At 43.8% G+C, this 27,578-nt stretch overlaps 1 protein-coding gene across 1 annotated transcript in view; it reads right to left on the bottom strand.

Annotated features, from left to right (window-relative positions):
- clasp2 (cytoplasmic linker associated protein 2) overlaps positions 1-27,578 on the bottom strand; it is a 72,662-nt gene that overhangs the window by 39,186 nt on the left and 5,898 nt on the right. Inside the window, exons 2-7 of the mRNA XM_056582842.1 lie at positions 25,832-25,910; positions 17,277-17,380; positions 16,576-16,667; positions 11,683-11,758; positions 9,658-9,755; positions 3,742-3,812 (exon numbers count right to left, since the gene is read on the bottom strand). Of these exons, the coding sequence (XP_056438817.1) occupies positions 3,742-3,812; positions 9,658-9,755; positions 11,683-11,758; positions 16,576-16,667; positions 17,277-17,380; positions 25,832-25,910 (520 nt within the window). The remainder of the gene's footprint in view (positions 1-3,741; positions 3,813-9,657; positions 9,756-11,682; positions 11,759-16,575; positions 16,668-17,276; positions 17,381-25,831; positions 25,911-27,578) is intronic.

The following is a 27,578-nucleotide window of genomic DNA, read 5'->3' as shown; positions in this document are numbered from 1 at the left end:
CAATCAAAACTAGACATTGAAAGGGAAGGGCTGCGTCCCTAGCCCCCGCACAACTGAATTACCTTGTAAAGATAGTTCCACTGGGATATTGAAATGCATACCAAGCCCCCCAGGACTGAAATGATGATGTAAAATGAAAAATAAGCCGCGGTTGGCCTGTTTGCCAGTGACCCCACTTTGGGGTCCCGGCATTGATGCAACCGCAGTAAGTCATAACCCACAAGCAGAAGGCTGCAGAGGAGAAGGGCAGGACCCAGCCCAGCCCTGCTCTCGCTCTGCCTGGCTGGCTGGCGGCGAGTCCCAGGGGGTCAGCCGGAGAGGGAGGGATAGGGGGTAGACAGCCAGGCAGGAGACAGGACAAAAGAATGGAGTTTGATAAATATTCAGTATTCATAAAAAAAAGAAAAAAAAGGGGGTTCGCCTGAGCACTTCACAGCTAACAAGGATCCCGCGTTCTTCACCTTTGAGTTTTCGGTTCGGAAAATATGTGGGGACAAAGCGACCCAAATCAAATCTATAATATCCTGCGAAAAGTTATCTTTGAAGCAGAAGGGAAGCCACCTCTGAGTTCCATGATGCCGGTTTAATTAAACCACCTTCCCCCCACCCCTCCCTCCCACACACACACACACACTCACAACCTGGATCTGTGTGAGAGCACTCAGGGTGAGTGGCATCGACACCAAGCTGATTACATTCACGAATCACCATATGATGACAAGTCTTTTGTCTGGGTGCCAGGATCCACATACATGGGATTAAACACACACACCAAACTCACCGTCGTCGTCGTCTCCCACCGCCATGGTAACAGCGTGTTATGGGGTTGAACCTCTGCGTGCTCTGTGTCTCTGTTCCCCCTCTGCGCTCTTGCCCTGTTCCCTTGGCTCTGCCTCTCTGAATCGCTGTCTCTCTGTGCTCTCTGGGGGGGGGGGGGGGGGGGGGGGGGGGGGTGTGTGTGTGTGTGTGTGTGTGTGTGTGTGTGTGTGTGTGTGTGTGTGTGTGTGTGTGTGTGTGTGTGTGTGTGTGTGTGTGTGTGTGTGTGTGTGTGTGTGTGTGTGTGTGTGTGTGTGTGTGTGTGTGTGTGTGTGTCACGCTGAATCAGAGCAAGGCAGTGACAGGCACAGCTCCCTGACCTGGCTACTGCGAAGACCTCTTTCAGTTTTCTCCCCGGCTCTCTCGCTCTCTCGTCCTATCCCTCCGTCCCTCCCTCTCCCTCAACCCCATTGCCGCTCTCTCTCTCTGTCACACCAACAGCTGCCCCAAAAACCAATGCCAACAGTGAGCCTGAACGGATGGTGTGGGGAGAGGGTGAAGAATAGAGCGCTGTGTTAGTTGGTGTTGCAGCTGATGGGGTGACTTTGTTATGCCCCCTCAAAAGGTTGGAGTCTGTGCAACCTTGAACAGCCTCAGAAACTAGGTCTCTCAGCTGTAACAAGGACACTGGAGATACAACAGTGACCAAGACACTGCAAGATATCACAATAATTAAGATATTACAAAAATGACACATTATGAAATGGAGATCAATGTTTATTTTTTTAAACCTATCAGGTTTGTAACAAGCAGGTGGGGTAACTAGGATCAAATATTGCTAATTCTGTGTAGGGCTGGTTGATAAATCAATATATATTGCGATAAAATTTGCGTAGATTCGCTTTTAATACATTTCCGATACATCCTGCCCTGAGGCCGTGCGATGCATTGATGCAGCACAAAATAGGCTGAATCTGTGAGTGTTGACGCCCCATAAAGAAACAGGGATATCCCTGTACACAGAGCACCTTCAGGTATTTTTTAGGGCTAAAGGACCACGGCTTTGGACGCACGTTACCAGCTCCTCCCACTCACATCACGATGACTTCCTGTGTGCTCTAAATGCTTGAGTTTGTCTACCATGCTACCATGCTGGCTTCAGCTTCCTCCAACCAGGAGCTGACAGCCCAACCCTACTGCTAGGCAAACGCCCCAAGAGCGACAACCAACCAATGGGTCTGTTTGTTCAGTCATTACCCAAAAAGAAAATAAATCAAAGCAATACAAATACATAACCAGCGCAATAACGTACTGTACGGCAATATGCATGGTTGACAAACAGGGCTTTAAGAAGCTAGTGAGGGTCATGGAGGAAAAATGTTTACTATTTAACATATTTACCATTTTAATTGATCAATAAATATAAACCATAATTAACATTCTGGTTTCTTTGGGATCTGTCCTAAGGAGAATACTCTTAAAAATGTAAATTGATCATTATATCGTGATAATCTTCAACATCGACCAATATCATAAAAGACATACCTTGATATTTTTAGGCCATATTGTCCAGCCCTAATCCAGCAGCTTGTTATTAACATAACACATGCTATTGGTTTTCATTAAAGGAATAATCTAATACCTGTGGTGCTGCTGCCATCCGCGGTGGCATTGTGTTGTTCTCTCATTAAACAGGTCTGTCTAAAGGTATCTACACACAGGGAACACACAAAGTCATAGTTTGGCTGTGAAGCAAGAGCGCATGCAATTTCAATATAGAACGACTTAGTATGGATTCTCCATTCCGCTATTATGATTGTTAAGACTTGTTTAAACTCTGGGCTTAATAAGCCAGTGTCTCTGCTTTAATCAGAGCAGTTGTCACAACACTGAATAGAAATAACATTTGTTTTCAAGAGAAATCCACGTGGATCCATTTGGATATGGGAGGTCGGGTTAGTATTGGATGGTTGGGGCTGATGGATTAGGCGTCAGACATGAGTGGATGCAATGAATTCCCCAGCACTTACCGATATGGATTCGGGCCAGCGTGGGAGGGTGGGACATGCCATGCACAGAGTGCTGATGTTGCTAGTATGTAATCTAGTAAGGGGTCACCTTGCAGCGCGATGGCGTGGCCCGACACACAGAAGGCAGATGCCAGGTAATGTGAACAAATTGGAGGCAAGGGGATGACATGGGAGAGGTGGGGGTTAAATTAAACAGCCACCATCCCCCAACCCGCTTCCCAAATGCTATTCCCACACGCTGCTATTGGATGCAGTATCATGGCAACCCCCCAACTCCTTCTCCCCTTTCCTCCTTCCTTTCCAGTAGGTAAACAGGCTGCAGCACCAGCCCCCACTGCATGATGCAAGTTCAAAACACCCGTCCTACATCACCTTGGGGACCCCATGCCTCGTCAGAAATGACACTGTGTAGTTGGATCTATATATCTATATCTATATCTCCATCTTGCTATCTTTCTATATCTAAACATATTATATATGCATAACATTAATAACACTAATATGAAAACTAAGAAGTACTACAAACTAAAAAATAACCGTTTTCGTATGCAACCATTGTTATTTCAATTTTGACAACTTTCCAACATGGAGATCTGTGCATAAGATAATACTGTGTGACGGTGACTATCGTGGATCCAGCACTTTTTCAAAAACACAAATTAAATAGAAGCACAGCAATGCCCCCAGAATTAAGGGAAATGTCAAATAACAGCTAGCCTCTCCTTTTTCTAGTCCAAAGCCGTGTCTTCACCAAGCCAGAAACATCCACCAGATACACAGCCACACACACAACATGTAATCCCGTCAGGCCGCGGTCTTTAACCAAGGCTCACTGCAGCGTGGCCCCATGGACATCACCCGTCCATGGGGATGGGCACTCGAGCAGAGAGCAGGTATTCTCAGAGGCGAGGCACATTGAGCTCAAAGTGGCCGGACGAGAGGGAAAGAGACTCACCATGACTTGGGCTGAGCGCCATGTTGCCCGAGTTCAACGCGTCATCAAAACGGCCTAATAACGTCTGGAGCCTGGAGGGAGGGGAGGGGAAAGAGAGGGACAACACCAGGTTAGAGACACGTACACGAGGAGGCAGGGCTGTCTCCACACACAAACATCAGAGCAGCCGTCGGATATCACCGTCTGACAGCAATCTATGTTGCATGCTAAAAACGCGACTAAACACTAGACTGTATACTCCTGACTCACAGAGCGATGAGCGAACACGAGAAACTAGACGTCTGCTCAGTGAAAGATGCGGGAGCAGCGTGTGGTCCACTGTCTGTCTATCTGTCTGTCTAGATGTGGGTGTGTCTGGGATGTCACTCTCAAGGAGCAACAACGAGGCACGAATACCAAACTGGCGCTGTGCAGCAGGACACACACACACACACACACACACACACACACACACACACACACACACACACACACACACACACACACACACACACACACACACACACACACACACACACACACACACACACACACACACACGTTGTTTGCAGGCAGGCATGTACTTTGATCCAGTAATGTGATCGACAGCTAAAACAAACAAGCAATGATATCCTTCTCACAATGACAGCGTAGTTCAACACAATACTCTGGCCTGAACAATAGCGAGGCTTAAACGGTATCCTAAAACAAGTCACGCACACGCCGGCAACGGCACAAACAGCAAAACACACATCCAGGGGAAAAAACAAACCGGGCACGACCAAAGCAAACCCCCGCCTAAAGCATGCTACCCGACGGCTCCGTGCGACGCTGCCAGTGTATCCCACGACGAGGGCAGGGCATACGCACCGTCCCGGTCCTGTGTTTATGTGGCGTGTGCGTGGGGTTCTGGGTGCCGGTCCTCGGCAGACTGCCAGGCGGCTTAGCGGTTCCTGGTGGTAAGTGACGATTAGCGTAGCGACGCAGCTTGACCGCACCGCTCCCTGCCGCTCATTAGCATTTCAATTTGGCCTAATGTCGCAATGAATTAGCCCCCTTTCTGTTTCCCTTCAGAGCCCCCCTCAGGTGCCCTCCTTTTATGTCCTCAGTGGCTTATGATGGAGGCTGTGGCGTCGCGTTAGCTCCCCGTGCTAACAGTGGCACGCCGGGCTCCTCTCACTGCCCTGGGCTCTTTGTATGCAGCACGGTGCAGTGGCTAGGAGAGGAAGAGGAGACGCACGCCAGGCAGAGGAGAGAGGGAGAGGGAGAGAGGGAGAGAGGGAGGGGGGAGGGAGTGATAGACGGCAACAAACAGTAATGGGAGGGGGGTGTGGCATGGTACAGCCAGGCGACAAAGCACCAAGCAGCGTGTCGTAGATACGTAGTGCAAACAAACACACACACTGAGTACAGCTAAGAACACTCGCCTAAAGAATATTTTGTTATTGTACTGATCAATTCTATTCGGATTCGTTTTTTCTGAATATTTAAATGCATGTGCACACGCTAGACTATATTCGAGAGAAAGAAAGGGAGACTGCGAGCCCGACAGACATGGGCCATCTGAAGTGCACTTCAAAGATTCAGGGTGCTTTTACATAATCTCCCTCACTGACCCTCCCCCCCTCCCCCTTACTCCTCCTCCAGCTATTCTCGTTCTGTCCATTATTCCTCTCCTCCCTGCTCCTTCTGGTTAACTACTTAGCACTTGAAGTAAGAACAATCCCTTCTTCCTCATCCATTGTCCCCTATAGAGGCTATCTCTCACCCAGAGGAAATATACAGAAAAACTCCCTTCTACTCAAACATAATAAACATGATATTTATCTAAACAGCTATCGGTGTTGACTCTTTGTTAGATTCCATTATTTCAACGTATTTATTCATTTGAGGAAGGGGTGGAAAATAAATGTGAGCTGGACTCACAACCAGAATGTGGCTGCAGTTCTGCTTTCTAACCAGCAACAGGGCCGACACACACACACACACACACACACACACACACACACACACACACACACACACACACACACACACACACACACACACACACACACACACACACACACACACACACACACACACAACTACAAGGTGAGCCAAAAGAGGTTGGGCTATTCTGAGCCAATAGTATAAATTACCCTGTTGTGAGACACAGGCCTAAAAATACATTGTGACAATGAAAGGTTTCTGTTCAGAAGCTTCCATGTAGGGTTCTATCGTCACAGCACAGACAATCAAGGAACAAAACAGTGGTGGAAAACATCATGCAAAGATGTTCGAGATTCTTCTCTTTCAATCCATATATAAAAGAAAAAGACATGAACGACATCGGAGACGTGGACCTCACACGACCATCCCCCTGCATTTGAAATGTGCTGCACACGCACACACATATCAATGTCTCATATACCAAGGTGGTGTGCTGCTGACTGACTTATTAAGCCTGTCACACACGCTAATGCTTGGAAATACTGATTATTGTGGACCGTTGAACCATCTCCCCAAATCATAGCAGTTTACGGTACAAAAAGACAAAAAGAGAAACCCGTTTAAATGAGCAAGAGCGCATTTTATAAAGTCTGTTTCCAACGTGCCACGAGCTCATCTGCCACAAAGTAGAAGAAATCGTCTCCAAAAACCTTTTCCCCCCCCATTTTTATAACATTCCGGTATAAGACGACTAAGCATGTTTGAGTTAAAGACTAGCGATGAATCATGACATTCATAAGCTTGCTAATCATACATACGTGTTCATAAGCGGGCTAGGCCGATAAGCCGAGAGGATTTCTAAAATGTGAATTGCATAAAAAATGTGATGTTTGCTAATGAGTGTTCATAAACTCCGCCTTTTTCTGAAGACGCATGAATACAGCATGTTTTGTTAGGGGTGAGTAGTATGACCTGGAATTTATATCAGTAGCCGGTCCTATATTTTGATAATACAAAAGTAAACGTTTTTGTGAATTTTTTATGAAACATGCCCAGGATAATGCATTCTCAAAAGCATTTATTTTGATCCAAAGACCTTGAAATTAACATTAGACAAAAAACACCAAAATGAGAAATCTAACAGAATAACAATAATGTGTATAATATTAAGTTATAAAAAAAACACTAGAACTATGACAAAACTAGCCATTCAAGTTCTTTGACATTAAATAATAGAGCACAAAACCAAAAGTATGAATGGAGTTAACAATGAATGAAGTCACATTTAGTCGTTAAAGTTGTCAATTAATATCGAGCCCTTCTTGTTTTATCTCTAGTCGAATGATATAGTAATTCCTATAGCTAAATTATTATAAAGTAGCACACATTATAAATGTGGAATTAGATTTGTTGTATAAGGAATGATCATTTGTGAACAGATACTTGTACAGAGTACGAGGTGGCAGTAATGTTTGACCAGAGTTAGGAGTGTCACATAGAAGTGTCTTCGAAACCATGACAAAACGTTTTGGGAGTATTATTTTGAAGCACAACATGTAAACACAGCTGTTTTAAGTCTGTCAATGCAATGAGTCGCACATTTTTGCCATGTATTTTTTACTCCCTTATTATTCCTCTTTTTGGTGATCATGCCGTATCAGGACCACAGTATTCAGACCACAACTTTGTTAGTTTCCATTATTTCAACGTATTTATTCCTTTGTTCCATGTGTCAGAGAATAAAGCAAAGTTTTCCAGACTTAAACCGTTTCTACTCTGAGGGTCTACCTCGGTTTTCGGGGACAATGATTTTCTCTTTACTAGCTCACTGACCGTGGAGATGCTAGCTGCCATTTTAGCACCTTCACCATCGTTGTCTCATGCTGAAGCACATCCCTCCGATTGGCTGAAAACATTTCTCCAGACTTAATGAGAGCGGACAGTGAGAACGACCCAGGAACATCGGCTGCTATTGGAATTTGGATAACAAGAACAAGACATGGTCTTGATATGGAAATTAGGGGTGTGAAAGGTTACAAAAAATTGTTAACGGTTACACAACCCCTTTTTTTTCGTGTACACGGTTAACCGTTTTTTTATTAATTAATGAATCTTTTTTTTATTTTTTTTAATTGGACGGCTATAGGGGGATTATTTGTTTTTCAACACGGCGGATGCGCAAGCAGAATGATCGCAAGAAGAACATTTGTTTGACTGGTTGCCATGGTTATCTTCGTGTGGTTAATTTGCAGTTGCGGTGTTAATTAGGATGTTGTCAGCTTACTGTTTCATTAAACTGTAATCAGAGAACGCGGTTATATGCTATAGACCCTATAGTATCTGTGGTATAAAGGCTGGGACGAATTTCAAATTATAAATATGTACACTTTATGTTGAAAGTATAGACAGTTGCGATTCCCATTGAAACGAATGGTGCGGTGATTATTCTTCAAAACGAGAGCTGGTAAATCGTGAAAAATCAATTAAACTGTAATCAGACAATGCGGTTATATGCTATAGACCCTAGAGTATCTGTCGTATAAAGGCTGGGACGAATTTCAAATTATAAATATGTACACTTTATGTTGGAAGTATAGACCGTCGCTATTCGCATTGAAACGAATGGGGCGGTGATTATTCTTCAAAACGAGAGCTGGTAAATTGTAAAAAATTAATTAAACTGTAATCAGACAATGCGGTTATATTATATAGACCCTAGTATCTGTGGTATAAAGACTGGGACGAATTTCGAATTATAAATGTGTAAACTTTATGTTGAAAGTATGGACCGTCGCGATTCCCATTGAAACAATGGTGCGGTGATTATTATTAATTTTGTTTTTCGGTTTTCGTTTACTGATTTTTCCTAAACGGTTTTGACTTACTAACCGGTTACACGTGTACCCGTGCACACCCCTAATGGAAATGGTCATCATTTTATGCAACTGCAATATACCATTCCCTTCGGAAAATCACCCAACTCTTACACACACACAGCATTCCCAGACACGGCACTCATACTGCTTTGTCAGCACACGCTTACACACACAAACGCAGAAAATTACACTTTCTCAAACATACACACATGTGGTGGTGTTGATTCTTGCGTGTATATATACACAAAATGTAAAACAGACAATGAGAGAGAGAGTGACTGTTTGCTTAGATTACTACGGTAACCACCCAACAATGATGTGACCCTCAGTGGTATCTTAGAGATGACCAATCACCCACAGACTCAGAGGAAGACGCCCTGTCTGATATTTCCAGCTCTGTCTGCCTTTTCTTCAATACCCTCTGATCACATACCAACCCTCCCTGACCGCATTGTGTGCAGAAAAGGATGTGTGTGTGTGTGTGTGTGTGTGTGTGTGTGTGTGTGTGTGTGTGTGTGTGTGTGTGTGTGTGTGTGTGTGTGTGTGTGTGTGTGTGTGTGTGAGCCTTTGTATACGAGTGTCTGTTGTGTGTGGCTTCTATGCGTGTGTATACACACACACACAAATGTGTCTGTGGCAGAGTGGTGCAGGGTAAGACCAGGAACAGACACAGTGCCAGGGAAGAGGGGGAGAGAATGGGTCTCATTCACACACACACACACACACACACACACACACACACACACACACACACACACACACACACACACACACACACACACACACACACACACACACACACACACACACACACACACACACACAGTAGAATTTATGGTAAAAGATCAATACAATACAAATAAATAAGAGCAAAATTATGAGATTTCCTGGCAATAGATTGGTTTTAGATTCAGAGAAATGATTGACACATTGACATTCCTGGTGGGTACCTATTTCATCCAGATTACAGAGAAACAAGCATTGTGGAACAAGAGTTCCTCAATGCTTTGTTTTTTACCTTGGGAATCAATGCTAAAACCCGAATGATGATGGTCCCACCAACGATCTCTAAAGTGTCCGTGACGCATCATGGCGTTCGATAAGAACGGGCGCGTGGTCGTGAACTCACCGTGCCGCAGGGAGCCCTCTCTTGCTCAGGTCTGCTCGGACGCGCTCGCCAACGTAGCGGTACACGTCCACCAGAGCTGTGATGGAGGCTTCGCGCACCTACACACACACACACACACACAAGGAAAGGCAGGTGAGACGGGAGTTCACGTTGCTGAAGCTGCCATTGTAGCTCCTGTGAAGCAGTGTTCCTTAAGTGCAGCGGCCTCCCTCTAGTGTAACATTGGTGTGGAGGTGTAGTTTCACACAATCTCCATGTGGAGGTGCCAGGGCTCGCCTTTAACTTTTTACACCACATGTCCTGTACCACGCACAAAACCGACAGTTTTGACCCGCTATATAAGTCAGTGCGTTTACATGCAGAGTCATTATCGGATAAAGAAACGAATAAGACCTCAACCAGACTTTTAAAATGCATGTAAACACCTTTACCCGATCTACTTTGGACCGAAATCGGTACATAAACGGACAAGCAAGATCGGATAAGAACACCTAAATAACTCGATCATAGTCCGGTTTCTACCTGCGTCGGGTTTCGCGTTCTGCGCATGCTCGAGATCTTACGGCCGGTGGACGTTAGCCGGAAGGAGGAGAAGGAGACGGTAGTCGTGTTGTTGTCGCCATAGACATATAACAGTTCTTATTTCGTAATAAATAGAAATATTTAATTATTTCATTATGTTTATGGTTGTCGCCGTTGGAAAACGAGAAACGGCTATTTATTTAAAAAGGTGACGCAGAAGATGGAGGAAGCCGGTGCATTCCATTACCCCCTATAAAGTGAAACCCCCTATCATCATCAACATGCAATCAGCACACACTACGCTTCGATTTCACCCAAGGCTGAATTACAAGTACATGTTTTCCTAAACGTTGGTCATCAACGAGGTTGGAAAGTAGGCCTGCACGATTCGGTGAAAAATATGAATTACGAGTTTTTAGCTTAGAATTTATATCAAGATTCTCTGCCACCATTTTTTCTCATGAAATGTAATTTTTATTGCACACATGAACCATGACCCAAAAAAATGGCAGTACCAAACATAGATTTTGGGCACCTCTAGCACGTTGCGTTTCATATGGCCCTTTATAGCTGATTAAAGTGCAGTATCAAAAACTGATTGATTTATTTTGTACATATAGCAGCACATTGTCTTTAATTGTTGGCCTTTTATAACTACTGAACCAACTCCACACACCTGTAAATTAAGGCTTAAAAAAAAAAAAAAAAAGGATATATATAAAAAAAGAAATCGAAGTAATTTAAAACTTAAATCCACACAGGGGCGAATCGAGATCACAATTTTATAACGATTTATAGTGCAGGCCTATTGTAAAGTAGTAACTTCGGGCACATCTGTCTAAATAAACGTAAGTGGGCTACGAAGCGAGATTTGGAGTTGGATTCTGAATATAAAAAAAATCACTCTGGGGGCTAACACGAACGCGACACCTACCCAGGGGGCAAAAATGCTTCTGCATGGACCCCTTGGTACATTTGAGAGAGGCAGTACATGATTGGTGAAAGGGTTGCTGTGTCAATGTTGTATTCCCAAATCGGCAGGAAGGCGGGGCTGTCTTGAAAATCGTTGGTTGGATGAGGACGTGGGAGGAAAATGATTGGTTTAACGGCTGGAGCACATTCAGGTTGTGGGTTCCAACTCCACGGGAGGTTTCATGAATGTCTCCCTCTCTCGCTATAGTTCTCAGCCTCTCTCTCATGCACTCACGCTCTCTCTCCTTTTCTCTGAGTGCTTTAGCAGCTAATGTGGACGGGGTTGGATTGTGAAGAAGCCCGTCTCCGGTCTAATAACAGTAATTAAAACACACTGCCGTGCTGGCACCACTGCCCGCCCACATTGGCCATGATGGGAAAATCACAGCTTTGGATCCAGTCACCAGGCGAGGGATGGATAGACGGAGAGAGACGCTGGCAGGGATGACGGTCATGCCAACACACATGCATGGAGGGCAACACGGGCACGTAACGCAGACAAACACACACACACACTTCCGGGGTGCTCACCTGTGGGTTCTGATCTCCTGTCAGAGTGCAGAGATGGGGGACAAGTTTACTGAGGCTCAGTGATTGGGCCCCATAACTAGAGAGAGAGAGAGATAGATAACGAGATAGAGAAGGACAGAAACAGTTATTTCTTAGTTAGTTAGACAGTTAGAAATATAAAAGCATTCACAGCTAGAATTGGTCATTCAAATTAAATAAATAACATTCAGCGAAGAAAATGATTTCGGAAAGTCTCGGGTGTCTTTTGAAGAGGTTTTGTACCACAGTTAATGTTTACCTGAAGCATTCAAGACAGATAAAGTATTCAATAATAGAGGGGGGGGGGGGTCAATTAAAAAATAATAATGGAATGGAGAATGGCTCGTGATTAGATGAGGCTTAATGTGTCTGGGCCTTTAGTTGGATTATAAATGAGTATTTCTGCTTCACACTGATGTGCCTAACTGAATTAACAGTCATTGCTAGCAGCCATCAGGTACCAGCTTGGTGATTAGAAAACAGTGTCACTTGCCATTAGCAAAATGATGCCAAAATAAGCACAGCTAATATAAAAAGTCTTATGTATGTAATGACGCGATGCAACATCATATAGGTATACCCTAGAGCAGGGGTTTTCAAAGTGTGAGAGAGTGAGCCCCCCCTCAGAGAAAAAAATTCAGCTGAGCCCCCCCCCCAAAAAAAAAATTCTAAAGACCTGTGTTTTGAAAGCTATCTTAATTATTTTACACATTTTAAACATCTCTGATCATAATTTTAAAACATTTGAAACATATTTTTTAAACATTTGAAACATATCTTTGAAACATATTTTTTAAACATTTTAAACATATTTCTGAAACATTACAACATCTTTGTGTGTTTTTAAACACATTTCTTAACACAATTTAACAACTTTATCTAAGCATGTTTTAGCTTAACCTTTTTAAAATACATTTGAACATCTTAATCTGTGTAAACTGCCAGTTTACACAGATTCCTTCAGGGTCCCCGACTCTGAATTTTCAGAGTCGAATCAGATCTGCTTTATCAGTCCAGAGATTCGACTATTCGGCGGGGTTTGTTTACCGGCGTTGCTATGGTGACCTAAATCATTATAAGCAACTGAAAACGATGCCGGTTTGAAACTAAAACTGTGATTCTGAAAAAAGTATAAATGCTATCAAAATTCCGTTTGGATAGTATTGAAGATACAAGTGTGTAGATTTGTTCAATGGTTTGAACGATGGTAAACGGTTGAAAAATGAATGAGTTACGATGTCTAGAAGTAGGTGTATCAGAATGGGCAGACGTCTTCAATGAAAACAGCTGAAAACGAAGCGGTATGAAACTAAAACGGTGGTTCTGAAGACATTTTAAATGATATCGAAATTCTGTTTGGATATTATTGAAGATACAAGTGTGTAGATTTGTTAAATGGTTTGCACGAAGATAAACGGTTGAAAATTGATTTTTAGTTAGGTTACTTCTACAGTTGAAGTATGATTGATGATTTGAATAATCGACTTTCAGGTTTTTCTTCGGGTTTATTCTTTTCTCACGTCGCGCCCCCCCTGAAGAACTCTGGCGCCCCCCAGGGGGGGCGCGCCCCACAGTTTGAAAACCACTGCCCTAGAGCAGTGGTTTTCAAACTTTTTCTACTACTGTACCCCCTCGAAGATATTTTTTCAGCTGGGTATTCCCTTCGCACAAAAGAATGCAAGGAAATGAAAAGAAAATGAACATAATGTCTGTACCTTTTATTTGGCAAAAATGAACACTAAGAATACAAACACTCCATTGAATGAGAAACATGGGCCTGTTCTTCATTAATGAGTTTTATCATTCTGGGGGGCAGGGAGTCAACTGCAGTGATTAGACCCTTTTCCAGGCATAGCTTTTTTCTGAGCTTCGTTTTGATTTGAGCCATTACAGAAAAGGAGATTTCACACAAATAAGTAGATCAAAAACCCTGCCAGGGGAGGGTCAGCTGGGCATATATATATATAATATTCCTCCTGAAAATTATGACATTTAAGGGTTTCTGGATGTGATTGTTCTTTAAAAAGTTCTCCCTTCCCCTTGTCAGATTTGTGTTGCTTTGGGTGATTTAGTTAGCTAGCTGGCGCAAAAGTATTTTATTGTTGATTAACATACGTCATTGTCCCGATTGCTATTGCTCTTTCCTTTCACAAATTAATATTTTGGCTTTCAAACTTGGTAGTGTCCAGGTTGAACTGATTTAAATAACGATTATTTTAGAATTTTAGAGTACCCCCTGCAGTACTCCAAAGTACCCCTAGAGATACGAGTACCCCCATTTGGGAACCACTGCCCTGAGTTCACACGTGGCAAACCAATTTCCCCCCCCCCCCCCCGCCCCCAACATTTGAAGGAAGTACCCCCTGACTATTAGTGACATTTTTTAAAAACCACTTATCTCCTCTGTGTGTGTGTGTGTGTGTGTGTGTGTGTGTGTGTGTGTGTGTGTGTGTGTGTGTGTGTGTGTGTGTGTGTGTGTGTGTGTGTGTGTGTGTGTGTGTGTGTGTGTGTGTGTGTGTGTGTGTGTGTGTTGCACTTGACTGATAATAACAGAAGGAGACGGTTGATATGAGCAATGCTAAGAATCTGACAATTCTGAAAGGCCCTCTGTAAAATATTTCTAAGAATTAAACATGGTTTTAGGGGGACTCCCCCCCGTCCCTCCATATTTGCCATGTGGATGCACCCTATTTCTGAAATCTTGTTACGTACCCACCCCAGGACACCAGCCCTTCAGAGGTAACTCTGGGTGGGCTAGAAGGGGCTCCCTAACCTGGGGACCCCCTCACTAGGGTGTCACTGTGTCCAGGCCCCTCTTGAGGGTGCAATCAATCAGCTACCTCCCACATAACATAACGCAGCAGCAAATGCTGTTTATATCCACCGTCCAACCCAAGTCGACCATTTAAATCCGCTGACCCAGAATCTGTGCGGGCATGGATTACATGCAAGCATTCACATAAACCCATTTAGAAGATTAACCCTGGGCAGACTGACTGGGTGAAAAAACTGCCACTTGTTGGAGGATGGAGGATAGTTAGTTAGTGACCAACAAGTTCCCTCCTTAACCTGCATTCCTGCTCCCTCTACAGACAGACACACCCATCACACATACACATTAGCACCTAGAGGCTAAAATGCTGGTGACTGTTCTTCTTCCACTGAACGCAGGACTTCTGATAAAAAAAAACATACTTAAAACTAATTTAATTTGTTTACAGCTGTTCAAAAAGCCCATCCGTCTAGATCTAGCGCAGCTATGGAACCTTTCCAGTACTTAAGTTATAGCTCCTCCCATCTACCGTCACCAGATGCCACTCTGAAGACACAATGTCATCATAACATTTCATTGAAGGCTTTAATACTTGCCTCACCTAATTCAATCTGGCACAATAACATACCAACCACTAGGGATGGGCAAAATGATTATTTTCCGGGAACTAGTTCTTTCAGTTCAGTTCACTATAACGATTCGTTTATTTGATTCGTTCGTTTTGATTCGTTCGCTACGTCAGATTACATCTTAAAAAAAAAAATTTGTTTATATATATATTTTTTTTTAATTGGTCGTGGGTCCGGATAAGACCGTCAAGACCGCAGTCCGCCGTTTGGAGATGCCCGCTATATAGTATGTCGAACGTCCCACCAATATTTATACCACTTGCTTACTCTCTATATTTCATTCATGGTTTTACATTTATAATTTTATTTTACTTTACATTTAATTCTTCATTGTTCAGGCATTACAGAACTTGCATGGTCATAAATAAAAAATACGAACTGCAGTTTAATTTCTTTGTTTGTTCTTAAATTGACGTAGAATGGAGCAAAGACTCCTGGGATTGGGAAATGCGTTTATCCAATAAACAGATGGAGGTCAAGTCTATTTTCGAAAAAATGTAGGGGGATATATGAGTCGAATGGTATGACCCAAGATACGTCAGAGAGAGAAAGCGCGCATATTCAACGGTACCGCCTTGTCATTGGTTTACCCAGGTGCCATTCCAACACCATTGCTACCTCTCATTGGCTGAATCTTTGAGGAAGTTGTAGACTCAATCAATATAAGTCGCGGGGAGACGGTGCTCTGTTCGTTTGTATATTTTATTTACGTGACCATATGTTTGGTTGATGTTAAAAAAAAAGAATCAAAGAACCAGTTCTTCTTGTTTTGGGGAACCAGTTCTTGTCGTTCACATTCGGAATTCGTTCGTTGTAACGAATCAGTCGCGACCGACACATCCCTACCAACCACTGATGATGATGAAACACTAATGCCACACCTATACATACCACAGTACTCTTTCTAACGTCTTAATATGCTGTGGCACTATAATGCATTATAATTCACATGCAGGAACATAGTTCCACTCATCGCAACAGCCTCAATGCCTTTCTCCCAACGGCAATACCATCAGCATCTTTAAATAAACTAGAACATACATGCATGTTATCACATTATACTGCGATGCAAAACAAGTGATACTGCAGAGCGGGCCGACCGTCTGGTTTTATCTTCATGATGGACCGTGTGTGCTCTATTGAGTCAGCGGCTACGCACATCCTTTGGTGGACTGAGAGGACTCATTACATAGTGACTGCAGGAGAGAGCACAATGAGACTCAGTAGTGAGATCAAACATAATTAACTTCACAGTAACATCAAACTTCCAACTGATTTCTGCTTTCATTAGTTATTGTCGAAACCACCGCTCTATGTTCAACGGAATGATTGAACTGATGAGGTGTATTGAACCACAGGATTTGTATTTTGTCAATGAAAGCTCCAGAACAGAACCCAGGACAGGCGTGTGGTAATGCCCTCGGTTGATCTGACACAGGAAGTAGCACGGCCGCAGAGAGGAGGTCCACTCACTTGCTGAGGGTGGCGCAGAGACACAAGCAGACTCCTTCTCGACTGCGGAAGTTCTTGTGCTTGAACCCGGGAATTAGCCGCTCCCACACGTACTGCAGAGCGGAAGAACAGGGATGGTGAGATATAGATATATATATATATATATAAATAAGAGAGAGAGAGAGAGAGAGAGAGAGAGAGAGAGAGAGAGAGAGAGAGAGAGAGAGAGAGAGAGAGAGAGAGAGAGAGAGAGAGAGAGAGAGAGAGAGAGAGAGAGAGAGAGAGAGAGAGAGAGAGAGAGACTACTGCAGGCAAATCAGCAGGGGGGGAGAGGATTAAGAAGCACATGGGAGGCTGCAATCTGTGTGTGTCTGTGTCTGCCAGAGCACAGCTACCCTATCAAATCCCATGCAGTTCCAATGGTCGCCAGAGGAGGGAGCACAGAACCCATTCTGACACAACATCCCTTAGCTTGAAGTGAGTGAATGTGTATTATTTTCATCAGTGCGAGGGCAATCCTGCCCATAATCTCAACTCTACTGTCCACATAGAAGAATAAGAATACATTCAGATGCAATTCAATCAAGTATGTTAACCGTCTTACACATGTGCTGCCGTAAAGTCTGCGTCTGGATTTAGCGTATGGTGCGTGTGCACGTTTGTATGTGTGCGGGTGCATAGGCGTGTGTGTGTCTGAGTGCATGTTGGCGTGCTTGTCTCACCATGGGCGAGGCCGTCTGCTCCATACAGCGAAGGATGAGCGTCTGGCTGTTCTCCCTAACCTGGTCCTTAGAGTCTCCAAGCCGGTCAACCAGCGCTGGCACCACTACAGGCAGCAAGACGGCAGAGAGACAGACACCCAGACAGAGGGGGAAATAACAGGAAGGGGGAAGAAATAACAGGAAGTCATTAATGACATGTTCTGTACAATAATACATACAAATAGTATTACACAATAAAACGTGTGTGTGTGTGTGTGTGTGTGTGTGTGTGTGTGTGTGTGTGTGTGTGTGTGTGTGTGTGTGTGTGTGTGTGTGTGTGTGTGTGTGTGTGTGTGTGTGTGTGTGTGTGTGTGTGTGTGTGTGTGTGTGTGTGTGATAAGTTAACACTTCATTAATAACGGGTTATTTTGGTTCTTACAGCAACAGGGGACCAGTAACAAATGAAATAAGAAAAAAGATTAAATATCAAAAGAAAGACGAACAGAATACAAATAAGACAGTAAACTTATGATAATAATAAACATTCAACACATAAACCACAAAGAAAACAAGCACACATGGAAAACGACTGCAAACAAAGCACAGTATTTAAACATACATGTGCGTCAAGTGATCAAGTGTCAGGGGTTGGAAGGGGGTGTGTGTGTGTGTGTGTGTGTGTGTGTGTGTGTGTGTGTGTGTGTGTGTGTGTGTGTGTGTGCGAGAGAGAGGCGGCACATGGGGAAGTGAGCACAGGAAATGAGAACATGGTTGGAGAGTGAAACGGTGTCCCTCTACCCGCCAACAACATCACTACAGTCGTGTCCGCTGCTAATGCACTTATACAAACTAATCCATAAACAAGCAATGCTGGCGCTGATGACACATGTGGCCACTGGCGTCCGACACAGCCAGGAGCCGGGCGGTGGAAGAAACACAGCTGCTGCACAAGGGAACGCCATGAGTGGGCTAATGTCAGCCTATTTGAGGGGCCGTATACAAATGGTGGTTTAAGTGGAGAGCAGAACTCTTGGGTACGACCAAGAAACACCCACTGGGGCTGGGTGTATGATGTGCTCAAGGGTGTGGCAGAGCAGAGCCTCATACGATGTGCTCAAGGGTGTGGCAGAGCCACACCCACTGGGGCTGGTTGTACGATGGGATCGGGGACATTCACGCTGAATACTAGGGATGGGGTAAATAAACCGCTAAATGTCAGAATGATTTACTACTGCAATCATTTTCTGTTTGACTGATTCTTTTTAATTGCAACCAAAAATTATTTGGTCGGAACCCAAAAAGAAGGTTCCAAGCTGTAAGCAGAAGACGCCCGGTTTTCCTTGACCCAAAGTGCGAACCATGACGATATCAGTGGGCGTGTCATATCTACAGGTTGGAAAGAGAGGATGGCAAAAAAAAGAGTGCGCTACTACGGCTTACGGACTTATTGTATATTGTATGTCCTGGCACTTAATGAACGCACTTATTGTATGTTGTCTGAGTTATATTACTTGTTGCATAGCATCTTAATATAGCTTTGTTGTTTACGGGGAATGGGTTATCCAAGCAATTGTTAGTGCTTTGTATTTGGTTCTATGAACATCCTTACTGTACCAACAGCGATATATTGTTTCTCCTTCTTCTGAAATATATCAATTGTAAGTCGCTTTGGATAAAAGCGTCTTCTAAATGCCTTAAATGCTAATGTAAATATACTGTTTACGTCAGGTGAGAATTGTGCAACACATTGATGACGCCTCCTTGAACCTCCTTCTGCTCAAAACTGTTGGAAACCTTGGCTGGTTCGCCAGAGCACAGAGGGGCCAAGAATCCTGAACAGAACCTGTTCATGAACCAGAGCTAATCTGGTAAAAAGGGCTATTCGTGGAAGCCAAATAATGGTACCGTCCTAAAGAGGGCGCTATTGTGTCGAGCAATATAGTGTCACAATCTTTACAAAATCAGACAACATAAAAGTTTCGGCACTTATAACAAAACAAACGATGCATCATCGTATGGGGAGGTCTCTGCCGATCCCATTCCCCACAGAATACATCAGATCACAGGGCGGTCGGGAAGATAAGGTCACCCCAGCTACAGTGCACACTTTGTTCAAGAAACAACAAATGGCAGATTTGATCTAGGGTGATGAGGAGACGAATGCACTGAACTTCCCTCTCCGTTCATCTTACTTTGTGACAAATTTGCTGTCCGTCTTTCAATCAGTCTGTCCTTGTTTTTCTCCCTTACAGCTAAACTAAAAGAGACTTGGTGAATTCAATGCAAGACTTGCATGTAGTGCACACACACACACACACACAGAGAGAGAGAGAGAGATGATGACGGAAGGTTGGAATGTTAGTTGGCGTGTAGTGGGCATTTACTACGGTGTGTGTTGATCATAACAGCTGGTTGCCAGGGTAACATGGACAATAACCTCAAGAACTAAATGACAGTAGCAGTATTGTCCCAACTGCAAACGTCATCTTCTAAAGATGGGATCTCTCTCTCTCTCTCTCTCTCTCTCTCTCTCTCTCACACACACAGTTTTATGTATAGCCTTTTTTTTTTCCTGTTCATTGTTTCTTATTTTGCAATGAAGCTGGGGTAGCTGGAGGCCAAGACAGCTGCCAGCTCATTTAAACCACTTCATTTGATCTGATGTGATGTAGGGCCGAGGGTGGCAGGCAGTGGCTGGTTACAGACCTGAATTTGATCAAAAGAGCCGATCGCAACATGGACAGAGAATCGCAAATCTACAACAAACGTTCGTTGATGATCAATCCTAATCAGCAGTGCGTCAAAATCCTTTTTTTTTCGGAACTGTGCATCTTGAATATCACACACACACACACACACACACACACACCCACCCCCCTAGATAGGGCCAGCCCTGCAGATCAATACGATCACTGACTAATGGCTATGATCTCATCTCTGCTCTCTGTGTGACAGAGGACTAGAAGAGGGCGAGGTAGAGAGCAAGAAATTGTAGCTAGCTGGTGAGCGAGGATAAGGGTGAATAAGAGTGAAGTTAACAGCGTTTGTAGAATATTTTGTAGACGCCTTGCAATGCCAAAAGGGACTTAGGTCGTTCCCCTGAGAGGATAGACAAACGCCTTTCAGAGCAGACGCTGCACAGTGTCACCTCTCGGGTTCGCACTAAGCTGCCGTCAGCCTGGTGGACGATGACAGCTGGTGACACCTGCAGCGGTGGTGGCACAGAGGCTTGCATAACACAAAGACAGACAAAGACAAACTGCAGAGACACACACAGGCACACTAATGAAACCTGACACCAAACCCACGTAAGCCTATGAGTTCATGTGGATGGAAGGTGTGGTTTCAGGACAAAATGGTGCAAGCTATAGTATGTCAGACAATTATGATTCCTAAACATAAGTCACACGAGTGAATTATAAGTAAAGAGAGAGCGTGAAAAGAGGGAAAGAGACAGCGTCAGCAATGGACAGAGAGAGACAAAGTGAGTGATGACAGATGTATTGCTGCGGGTCTGCAGCGTGGAAGGACGAAGTCCTTCACAGTCCTAAAACAAAGTGAGACAGACAGGCAGGCACAGACACAGACAGACACAAAGGCTGACGACGGTCCAAACCTCTGCGTCAGTTCTTCAGTTATAATACAAACTGTAAAGGTTCAGTAGTATGCAGTGAGATTGTTCCCGCTTCGAACCACTTAAGAGACACATCCTTGGGTGGGGATTTGAAGCGGATGCTGGTCGATACCAGATACTCAAGCACTGCTCTCAGAGCCAATAAGATATCTAGCTGGAAATCTTTACTCAAGGTTTTCAGAAACAAGGTATGTGGAATACATGAATGTCCATCGCATTGTCGGTTATGTTCTGGTCTTTAACCTAGTATTATTGAAAAATATTCCAACATTGGTCGGATATAAAGTATTTATAACAGAGAAGTAAAATAATATGAACAATTTATTACTATCACTAATGATAAAGAATTTCAATTCAGATTTCCATAAATTAGAATGGAATCGTAGTTGATGACATAAACGGGCCAATCGGGGATGAAACGTAGTTGATGGCAATCGGGCCACTAGCAGGCATCGATGGCGTCACATGTTTGGTTACGCCGATGGCTGAAGGAGTTTGTCTGTCAAGGCAAGTTCTACGGCCCACTGATGTGGGCGACTAAAGGGTCCAGGGATCCGTGTAGCAAAAGGGAATGTGAAGTCACCTGAGCAGGATGGGTACCAGGCTGATGGTGGTGGTGGTGATAGTAGTGTTACTGATGGTGGTAGTGGAAGTAGTAGTGATAGTACTGGTATTGATGGTGGATGGTGGTGGTGATAGTAGTGTTACTGATAGTGGATGGTAGTAGTGATATTACTAGTATTGATAGTGGATGGTAGTAGTGATAGTACTGGTACTGGTAATGATAGTGGATGGTAGTAGTGATAGTACTGGTAATGACAGTGGATGGTAGTAGTGATAGTACTGGTATTGACAGTGGATGGTAGTAGTGATATTACTAGTATTGATGGTGGATGGTAGTAGTGATAGTACTGGTATTGATGCTGGATGGTACTAAGGAAAAGTCTTGATGGTGGAGGGGAATAATGGTAGTGTAGTGTATGGTACTAGTCGTGGTAGATGGTAGTGTAGTGTATGGTACTAGTCGTGGTAGATGGTAGTGTAGTGTATGGTACTAGTCGTGGTAGATGGTAGTGTAGTGTATGGTACTAGTCGTGGTAGATGGTAGTGTAGTGTATGGTACTAGTCGTGGTAGATGGTAGTGTAGTGTATGGTACTAGTCGTGGTAGATGGTAGTGTAGTGTATGGTACTAGTCGTGGTAGATGGTAGTGTAGTGTATGGTACTAGTCGTGGTAGATGGTAGTGTAGTGTATGGTACTAGTCGTGGTAGATGGTAGTGTAGTGTATGGTACTAGTCGTGGTAGATGGTAGTGTAGTGTAGTGTAGTGTACTAGTCGTGGTAGATGGTAGTGTAGTGTATGGTACTAGTCGTGGTAGATGGTAGTGTAGTGTATGGTACTAGTCGTGGTAGATGGTAGTGTAGTGTATGGTACTAGTCGTGGTAGATGGTAGTGTAGTGTAGTGTACTAGTCGTGGTAGATGGTAGTGTAGTGTATGGTACTAGTCGTGGTAGATGGTAGTGTAGTGTATGGTACTAGTCGTGGTAGATGGTAGTGTAGTGTATGGTACTAGTCGTGGTAGATGGTAGTGTAGTGTATGGTACTAGTCGTGGTAGATGGTAGTGTAGTGTATGGTACTAGTCGTGGTAGATGGTAGTGTAGTGTAGGGTACTAGTCATGGTAGATGGTAGTGTAGTGTATGGTACTACTAGTCGTGGTAGATGGTAGTGTAGTGTATGGTACTAGTCGTGGTAGATGGTAGTGTAGTGTATGGTACTAGTCGTGGTAGATGGTAGTGTAGTGTAGTCAGAGGTCGCGTTAACCGACAAATGTCCGTCATTGACGGATATTTTTTAACTATGACGGAAAAATCTGAAGGCAGTCCGTCATTTTGACGGATTTTACAATGACCATTACCAATAATAAACATAAGAATAAAAATCACAATTGAAGTAACAGGCAAGTTGTAACCGTTTTCTTACTCTACATAAGCTTCATTGCCGACACCAACTTTCAAACTGAGCCGAAGTTACGGCCGTGCTCAACGCGCCTCGCGCTATCCTACAGCTGACAGCGCGTTGAAGACCCACGGACTAGAGGCATTGGAGCGCGTCTGTGCCCACTACGGGTCACCGCGGGGTGCAGCTGCACCACTGGTTGAGAATGGCCGCATGCAGAGGGATTTTCTCCCGATGAAGAGAGTGCTGGCAGGGTCGGGAAATCCCTCGTTCAGGGGCTCCTGTCGGCTGCTCATCACTTCGCTAGGGGAAATGTTTCCCGATTTTAGAGCGCTGGCTGAAGTGGCGCTGGTTATCCCAGTGTCAAGTGTTGCAGCTGAGCGCAGATTCAGCCTTCAAAATAACATAAAAACCACCACGAGAAGTCGTCTGTCGGAGGCAAAGACGCAGCATCTAATGACAATCGCCTCGGCAGCAGTATCCATCGATACGTTTGATTTCAAGCAAGCAAGCACACTTTTCAAATCCATGCGGGCAAGAAGGAAAGTTTGAGCTGCCTACAGAAGATTACCAAGAATTATAAGTGGACTGTTCATTTTCACTATAATTGTCTTCGCTCAGCTAAAAATAGCCCATTACAGCCCATACATCGTTCTATGTTAAGGCACAACAGCCGCAATGTTTTAAAAGCGGAAAAATCGAGTTCTCACCGTCAGAAAGAAATGAAATAATGAAAATAAGTCAATAAAAACAAGTGAGGCTATTGAATATAAGCATTATAGCTTAGGCCTAGGCTTATATTACCATTTAAAAGTTAAAATAAAATGACAGATAATAATGGACAATGACAGATTTTTTACGACCCTGTCCGTCAAAATGACGGACAATGAAAAAGTCTAGCGCAACCTCTGAGTGTAGTGTACTAGTCGTGGTAGATGGTAGTGTAGTGTAGTGTACTAGTCGTGGTAGATGGTAGTGTAGTGTATGGTACTAGTCGTGGTAGATGGTAGTGTAGTGTAGGGTACTAGTCGTGGTAGATGGTAGTGTAGTGTATGGTACTAGTCGTGGTAGATGGTAGTGTAGTGTATGGTACTAGTCGTGGTAGATGGTAGTGTAGTGTATGGTACTAGTCGTGGTAGATGGTAGTGTATGGTACTAGTCGTGGTAGATGGTAGTGTATGGTACTAGTCGTGGTAGATGGTAGTGTAGTGTATGGTACTAGTCGTGGTAGATGGTAGTGTAGTGTAGTGTACTAGTCGTGGTAGATGGTAGTGTAGTGTATGGTACTATTCGTGGTAGATGGTAATGTAGTGTATGGTACTAGTCGTGGTAGATGGTAGTGTAGTGTATGGTACTAGTCGTGGTAGATGGTAGTGTAGTGTATGGTACTAGTCGTGGTAGATGGTAGTGTAGTGTATGGTACTAGTCGTGGTAGATGGTAGTGTAGTGTATGGTACTAGTCGTGGTAGATGGTAGTGTAGTGTATGGTACTAGTCGTGGTAGATGGTAGTGTAGTGTATGGTACTAGTCGTGGTAGATGGTAGTGTAGTGTATGGTACTAGTCGTGGTAGATGGTAGTGTAGTGTATGGTACTAGTCGTGGTAGATGGTAGTGTAGTGTATGGTACTAGTCGTGGTAGATGGTAGTGTAGTGTAGGGTACTAGTCGTGGTAGATGGTAGTGTAGTGTAGGGCTGCAACAACGAATCGATAAAATACGATAAAAATCTATTACTAAAAGTGTTGGCTTGGCAACGAATTTGGTCATCGATTCGTTGAGTCGCGGGATTAATACGTCACTCGTAGGCGCGGCACTGTTTACAGCCAGCCGCCGACAGGTTGGTTCATGGTTCATGCACGCCCACAGCTTGTATTTTGGTCATATCTTAACACTGGACTGTAGGCCTTTATAAAAGTGTTGTACCTTCACTGTCATTGGGTTAAAAAAACTCCTACAACTCAATCAATCTAGTCCAACCAAAAACTCTGTCAGCTGCTGCTGCTGCAGACGGTGTGCAGACGGGCTCGGAGTCGGCACCGCGTGTTTCAACAGTCATTCAAAGCAGCGGTAGTAATCACACAACCGGACGGTGTAGAAAGTTCCGTCAGTTAAAAATAGTAATCCCATTTTAAAATCCATGTTAAAATCAGCAGGATATAGAGCTAGTTAGCTTAAAAAAAAGGAGCAAACGGTGTCAAATGTGATGTGTTCAGGTCGGCTCAGTAATAGGATTGATGTGTTCAAATGCAAAAAAAAAAAAAAAAAGAGATTTGGCGAAAACTTGTTTTCCCAGCAATATAAAATAGATGGTAAAGATCGAATTATGACCTGTTTAATGTCCTATCTTCAGCTATGATCAACTTATCAGCAATTAAAGCAATAATACAAGTTCTGTTTCAACAAAATACTAGAAAAGTATCAATAGTGGCATCAATAAAGACTTGGATCGTTAAGGTGTCTCGAAAATGGTATCAATATCAACAAAGATTAACGATCTCCTGTCATCTGGGAGAAATTAAGATGATTTTATTTATTTTTAACTGTTAGTATTTTACCGGTTAAAGATCTTATCGGTTAACCAGTTAACCATGGACAACCCTTATTGCTGTTTATCTATAAATGTATATCATACATTGTGGTTTTCTTTGTGTTATCCCAGTTATGTATTTTTTTTTTTTTTATCATTTAATGTTACTTTTAATAGTACCGGGACGTTGGAGCAATAACCTGGTGTTGTTACACTTCAGTCTGCACTGTGAATTTGAAGTAATGTTCAGTTTTTGATTAAAGATGCGGCAAATACAAATGTTTCTTTTTTTATCCGATTCATCGATTAATCGAAAAAATATTCTACAGATGAATCGATAATTAAAATAATCGTTAGCTGCAGCCCTAGTGTAGTGCATGGTGCTAGTCGTGGTAGATGGTACTGTGTCTGGTGCTAGTCGTGGTAGATGGTAGTGGCAGGGAGGAAGGATTCCTAACCTGTTCCCAGGTAGCCTTTGAAGCGTTCGCCCATGCGGTCCACAAAAGCCCCGCATATGTCGATACCCAACAGCACCACCTGCAACAGAACAGAACAGGGGAAAGGTTAGGCACAGCTCATCCCATTCAACTTTAAATACGCCCTGGGGCGCCCATAGCTTTCATGGCCGCACTGTCTATTGTAGAGAGTTTCACCCCGTGTGTGTGCGCGCGCGCGCGCGCGTGCGTGCGTGCGTGCGTGTGCGTGTGTGTGTGTGTAATATAAATCAGATATTTTAATAAGATAAATATTCCATATTATTGCATTATATGTCTCCCACAACATACAATGGAAAGAATGTGCTGTCTCATGCCTCTGCCTGTCACTTTATACTGAATTTAACAAGACACAGGACTAGCAAAGCAAAGTAGTGGATCTGTAAATGGATCCAAGTTCAGCTGGAAAATAGCGGTGGTGATGGGGGGGGCATGGGGGGGCTTTTGGTTGCCGATTGGAATCAGATCCCATGCCGAGCTCCAGCTCCCGGAGTGCTTGTGTTGGCAGAGCCGCGGCAGAATCCAGCATTCCACAGAAAATCCCTTCTTTTAAACCTTATCCTCCTCCTACTCCTCTCCCACAGAAGAGAGAGCAGGAACCAGCCAGACACCATTCCCTTTTTTAGTCAGAAAGGAGAGCCGAGGAGCCAGGTAATGTGGGAGACCAGCGGTGAGGGGGGGTAGGATGGAGGAGCAGAAGGAGGAGGGGGTGGTGGTGGTGGGGCAGAATCGTCTGGAGGAGAAACGTGAGCTGCATGAGCAGCTACAGCGACTCCCTCTCATTCTGACCTCGTTAGGGCGGAGGGTAGGGGGTGCGTGAGGGGGGAGTGGAAACCAACTGCTGGAGAGACAGGCCTCCCCAGTCCCCATATGTCGCCTCCATCGGCTGCAGATGTTGAGGAAAACGACCGAACGACCAGGAAGGGTTTTTGTTAACTGTTTAGTTTACCTGGGAGAGGCAAGTTCAGGACACTAGGGTGACGAGTGGCCCCCACTGAGGGTATGGAAGGGGGTACTGCAATCCCCCTTCTCTTCCAAGACAACACACTCTGGATAACAGGACTCACTGTTCGCAGAGCTTAGTGCTAATAACTGCATCATTGTGTGGCACACACACCTACTGCAACAACGTGTATATACACACCAATATGTTTATGCTATCTGTGACAGAAAACCTTTATCTAAGGATCTATCCCATGTAAATGGTGCAGCACGGATACCCAGTAATCTGGTATTGTTGGACAAAAAATGTGACACTAACAGGCTTTAGTGTGAAAGGTTTCCATGCAACCCATGTTACAATAACCAACGACTCCTAGTTCCTGTGTGGGCAAAGGTCATTGAATCATCATGACCGTGTGACCAAACCTCCATTAATAGGGCAGTTCTGACTCAAATGACTTAGAACCAATTCAACCACCAACCATTACAAATTGTTTTGTTTTTTGTCTTTTGGTGATGGTTAACTACCGTTGGGCCAGCATGAAGTATTAAGACAGAATACATCATTGAATGAAAACTTTGTTTTGCCACGGTTTGCACGAGTAACACTTTGCCAGTTTCAAACACAGCAATGCCTCCTCATAATGTAATGATTAATAACTTAACAGCGACCAAAAATACATTTACTACCAACATAATAACTGACATTCCAATGCTTTTATGATCCAAAAACATGATGCAATGCAATGCACCAGCACTACAGAGTAAA

This window comes from Gadus chalcogrammus, chromosome 22, assembly GCF_026213295.1.
Source record: "Gadus chalcogrammus isolate NIFS_2021 chromosome 22, NIFS_Gcha_1.0, whole genome shotgun sequence".
Lineage (NCBI taxonomy): Eukaryota > Metazoa > Chordata > Actinopteri > Gadiformes > Gadidae > Gadus > Gadus chalcogrammus.
Note: the sequence above shows the minus strand (reverse complement) of the source record. Positions and strands in the feature narration are given on the sequence as shown.